The sequence below is a fragment of the Cryptotermes secundus genome, unplaced genomic scaffold (assembly GCF_002891405.2).
Source record: "Cryptotermes secundus unplaced genomic scaffold, Csec_1.0 scaffold3674, whole genome shotgun sequence".
Lineage (NCBI taxonomy): Eukaryota > Metazoa > Arthropoda > Insecta > Blattodea > Kalotermitidae > Cryptotermes > Cryptotermes secundus.
In genome coordinates, this window is record NW_019725504.1 from 1105 (window position 1) to 6656 (window position 5552).

The 5552-nt window shown below is 38.0% G+C and overlaps 1 protein-coding gene across 1 annotated transcript; it reads left to right on the forward strand.

Annotated features, from left to right (window-relative positions):
• Positions 1–347: 347 nt before the first annotated feature.
• On the forward strand, positions 348–3427 carry LOC111863482 (cyclin-dependent kinase 9; the record flags this gene model as incomplete). Its single annotated transcript, XM_023849828.2, has 4 exons — positions 348–418; positions 2048–2138; positions 2351–2514; positions 3323–3427. Coding segments are annotated over 4 exons (365 nt in total), but the record flags the coding sequence as incomplete, so codon positions are not given.
• Positions 3428–5552: the final 2125 nt, after the last annotated feature.

Consider the following 5552-nt stretch of genomic DNA (forward strand, 5'->3'; position numbering starts at 1 on the left):
GTTGCTGTGTGGGGATGGTCTAAGGCACACAAACTGTATCCCTGCCCCTAAAGAAATAAAAGAAGAAGAAGAAGGAGAGCAAAATGTTGGCTTTGTTTGAGCATAAACATTTTCATGGCGTTCTTAGGTATGTATATTGATATCATACTGAAGCATAATTTACATGCCTAGATTTAATGGCTCAGCTGTTGCTGTTGTCCACTTAAAGAAGAAGCGGTAATTCTTGTTTTTCAGCATTACTGGTGGGAAAATTATGAATAAATGTAACAGTTTACATATGCCATCTTTCCAGTAAGTTACTAACTATATAATTTCTCAAATCTTACATATATAATTTCTCTTTTCAGTGAGGTGTACCAAGGCAGGCAATAAATTTGTGGCTATGAAGAAAGTTTTAATGCAGTCTGGATACGAAAAAGTAAGTACAAGTTTACAGTGAAACATTTTTGTTAGAAATGAAGGGTGTAGTGTGTGACCTCAAGGGCACTCGTTCTGCTGGCAGATAACTATCATTAAAACTTGAGAAATGCCATTAATTTGTACTCAGTCCAGTGCATGCATGTCCTCGTCATGACTCCTGGGTGACGCTAAGTCATGCAAGGGTGAAAGAGCGAGTTCCTGAAGCCCCAAAATTGGGTAGATAAACTCAACAGAAAACATGTGTCCTTTAGGATTTCTGGGGAATGGGTGCAGGGTTAACAACCCTGCACTGTAAAAATCACTTGTTAAGAAAGCTCAAGAAACAGCTGGCCAGACCAATCTAAGACAACACTGTAATGTGGAAAGGTCTAAGGATACATGGTTTTTTACTGGGAATGTACTGTTGCCATTTAGACCAGGTTCAGTTAGGTTGCTTACAGGTGTCCTCTCTGACTACAGAGCAGATATTACTAAGGAGAGAAAATGGAGAAATTATAAAAACAAAGAGTGCTTGTAAAACAGGAAGGGAGAAGGCAGAAAAGTAGATCAGGAATGAGGAATGAGATGGATGGATGGTGTGGAGAAGGATTTGAGGAACTTGGATGTATTTAACTGGAAAACCAAGGTTTGTTTGTAGAGCAGGCCAAGACCCACAAAGAGCTATAGTGACAATAGTAATAATAAGTCAGGTTTTTTAATACTTTGTTTTAATATTTTAAGACTCTTAGTAAGGTGTAGATGTTTGTTTTGGATTTTGGAATACACTATATAATCGGTGTGTATGATGGTGATTTGAAAAGTGACAGAAGTACGTACATCAAATTTTTCCATTTTATTTTGTAAAATCTCGGTTGTACACAGTAGAGTGTGAGTGAGTTATTTGGTGAATTGTTGTGTTTGGCAGGAATTATTACAGAAATTTATATATATATATNGCAATAGCGGATTGAAAAACGGCATCCATGTCTCATCCATTGTCACAGTTGATGAAAAGAAAGTCCCATTCATGCCTTCATCATTGCCATGCGTGCAGCCTTGTGGTCATCCGCCAAAATTCGTGGAACCCACCTGGAGGACACTTTCCGCATTCGCAGGTCTTCATGCAGGATTTTGTGCACAGATCCCACGGAAATGCCAACTTTGGGGGCGATGTTCTCTACACTCAATCGGCGATCCTCCAAAACAACTTTCTCAACTCACTCGACCATGTTGTCAGACCGGCTGGTGTGAGGCTGAGATTGTTTTGGTTCGTTGTCACACGACGTTCGGCCTTCTTTGAACTGTCGCACCCACGAACACACATTTTTCACATTCATGACACCATCACCACATGTCTCACTCAACTGGCGATGAATTTCAATGGGTGTCGCACCACGCAAGTGGAGAAAACGAATGATTACTCGCTGTTCTTGTAACGAAAACGTCGCCATTTTAAGTATCAAAAACACTCCTCACACTCGCGGCTACCACTAGAGTTCTGTGTGCCGTAGAGTTCTGCCATCTCTGTCACGCATTCACAAAGAGTGCACACGTATTTTAAACAAAACCGCATGTGTCTATCTGCTCCCAGTCCTGAGAAAAAAATTCTGAGACCTTAGAACTTGAACGCCCCTCATATATGTTGCAGCTCCCCATCAGGACCTTGCGGGAAATTGACATTTTGCATCATCTGAAGCATGACAATGTGGTCAACCTGATAGAAGTATGCAGATCCAGAGGTTTGTGTATACTTTATTCTTTAAACTAAAACTGGAGAAAGTAATGTGTACAGTTTGTTCTGTTTTTTCTTATTTTGAACAAAATATTAATCTGTCAACATTTTGTGCCATTGTATTCTTTTCATACAGCCCTACTTTCCTTGTGTAACGATGAAGGATAGGCTTGTGTGTCCTCATGCCTTGCATATGTAATTTGTTATTATCTTTTGCAGGTACTCAGTACATGTATGAGACCGGCTTCTATCTGGTCTTAGAATTCTACGATCATGATTTAGCTGGCCTGTTGTCGAATGGTAATGTGACGATTACTGTGGGAGAGAGAAAAAACCTGATGCTCCAGTTACTACACGGCTTGTGCTACGTTCATAGTAATAAGGTATGTATAGACAGTAAGGTTAGAATCTCAGAGCTCTGTGAATTTGACACAAGAGAATCAGAATGCAAGTGACATTTATCATAACCAATTGTTGAATATCACACCTGAGAATAGCCAACGGGCCACCACTTCAGTGCCGCAGTGCACATAAGAAATGATGGTGCTGTGATTCATTTAGCAACTAGATCTCTTATAAAAGAGTCCAAGAACTTGCCTCAGGAAAGATGTTGGCCACATGGAGAAGTTATTATATTGTTCCTTCAGTAAGAATAGTAGAACAGTAAACCTGTTTTTTCTGCTCATTTCCATATATCCATAAATCATCAGTATTAAGAAGGGAAAAAATAATTACTCTTTATTTTTTACTTGTAATCTTACCTGAGGGTGTTTGAGTACAGGGTGGTGATGAGAATATTTGGACTGAATAGGGATGAAATGTTAGGAGTTTCAGAAAGTTGCATAATGTGGCGCTTCATAAGTTGTACTCTTTGCCAAGTATAAGTGAAATGATCAAGTCAAGGAGGATGAGTTGGACATGTCCTGTAGCATGCATGGGTAAAGATGAATGCCTGTATGCCTGTAAGATTTTGGTAGGAAGCCAGAAGGAAAGAGCCCACTAGGAAGACCTAGACGTAGATGGGAGGATATGATTTTTTGGTTCTGTTTTTTTTTTATTTTGCACAATATTAACCAACAATTTGTGCCATTGTATTTTTTTCTTCTATCCCTACTTTCCTTGTTTAGCGAGGAAGGACAGGCTTATGTGTTTTCTTGCCTTGTATATGTAATTTGTTACTATCTTTTCCAGGTCCTCGGAACCAGTGGCATGCGGTACCATTTTTGGTAAGGGAAGCCGTGGTATCTAATAAACGAACTGATAGCAATCAACTCACCAAAATTTATGTCACTTATTGAGTCAATAAGGTCAGTTTGTATTCTGTTCGATAAACTGTTCGCAAGGTGAACATTGAGTTTATAATCATATTCCCTCAACAAGTTAACTAATTCCACATAATTACCTCGATCGATAGAATCCACGCTTCCGTCATGACCACGGAGGCCAAGTTGCCACTTTCGTAAATAGCAGGTGATATCAATCAAGCATTATTTCTCTATTTTCTTTCACATTTTCAATCTACTGTAGTATCATCAGGCGCTTTTGATTGTCAAGTTGACAGTCAATTCAAGATTTCCCGAACATAATAAGTTGCATTGTTGAAATAATGTCAGTCTGAGAGTTCTCATGTCGTTTCAATGCTTTATGAAGGCTGTTGATATCACCAAACCCAGTCTTGTTTCATACATTTTTTTCATTGAGAAACAACAGGCATGGCCAACAAAACAATTTTCCTATATTATGGCAACTGGTAGCCACTCTGTTTTAGAATACTGTTCCAAATTAAGTTTCCTCACACATAATTTGGTTTGTGCTTTAAGTTCTGGCATCTCTGGCACTCTTTCACTATGCTTCTGTAGGAAGCACTTGTACAGAAACGCATCTACATAACTGTTTTCACAAGTCTAAGTGTTCTCCTTTGCAGCCCTGCTTCATCTTTGAACTCTACATATGAATGCCATTCATCTTATGTTTTCACCCAACCACATATTCCTTCTGGAATGTCACACTTGTGGATAAAGCTGGTATTAATTTGCCATTCTTAACACCTTTTGATGATTTAAAATTTTTCCCTGATTGTATAATTGTCTCTTTTGGTTGTCATTACTATAGCATTAGTCACTACTTAATGATTGTTAGTAGAGTGTGGTAGTTTTAGTGACTTCTTGGCAGGTCTGCAAGATTTTGGACTATCTGTGATCAAGAAGGTGAAAGAGGTGCTTGTTAAATTTTTCTGTTTGAAGAAAATGATTCCAAGGTAAGAGAAACCTGAAACATATATCTCATACTGTAACTAAAATATTTCATAAATCATGTGTAATCAATCATACTGGGGGACATGATCAACATTGTGGTATATCATAATACGTGATATAATGAGGGCCTACTTATATCGTGAACTGTTGCATCCTATTTAATTAGAAGAAAGTTATTAATTGTTTTCCCTCCATGATATTTTTTTAGATCATGCATTGAGATATGAAGCCGGCCAATATAATTCTGACAAAAGCTGGAATATTGAAACTAGCAGATTTTGGTTTGGCGAGGCCATTTACTGCCAGCCAGTGTAATCGGTAAGTTCTGAACTTCCTTTTGAATCCATTCTTTTCTGTGCTTCACACAGTTGTAGCCTCTGACATTTTATATTACAATAATTTGAGAGATGCTAAATATTACAGATACATTATTTTTACTTTTTAATTCTTTAAAGCTGGTCAGAAGTGCACCATACGATGGTTTATTAAGAACACATGGTTGAAAATGTTGATGCCAACATGGTATGCGCTTTTCTGAAAACACAAGAAGTTGGCATTTGGTCTGTGAAGAAGGTGCTCATTCCTTGTGTAAATGCTGTGTACAGTTGAATTAGTCTGAAAAAGTTCTTGTTATTTAAGTTGGAGTTCATTAATGACAGTTATGTTTTCACATTGAAGGAATAAGATCTCCTATCTCTTAAATAGATGTCTACATGAATTTCTAGGTTTGAGATCTGCCGTGTTTCTGACAATTTTATTTTGTAATGTAAACATATCTTGCTGTTAGGTGAATTACCTCAGCAGATGTTTCCATACCTCATTATAGAGTGAAAATAAGCAAATTAAATTGATATGAGAGGGCTAGTGTTGCAGAGAAGTGTCACATCCCAGAACATTACAGTTTTCATATTCACCTCTGTGAGAACGTAAAATCTCACACACTCCTTTCCTGGCACACTGTCTGCAGAGAACCTGGCAGATGATGATCCATAAAACACCAAGTTATATGCTTAGTCTTGAGAATTGTAGTACACTGTAGTGTTTAATATAAAGTTGTGTGTTTATTTTTCAGGTATACCAATTGAGTCATAACTTTGTGGTATCGACCACCAGAATTGTTGCTAGGTGAACGCAACTGTGGGCCAGCAGTTGATATATGGGGTGTT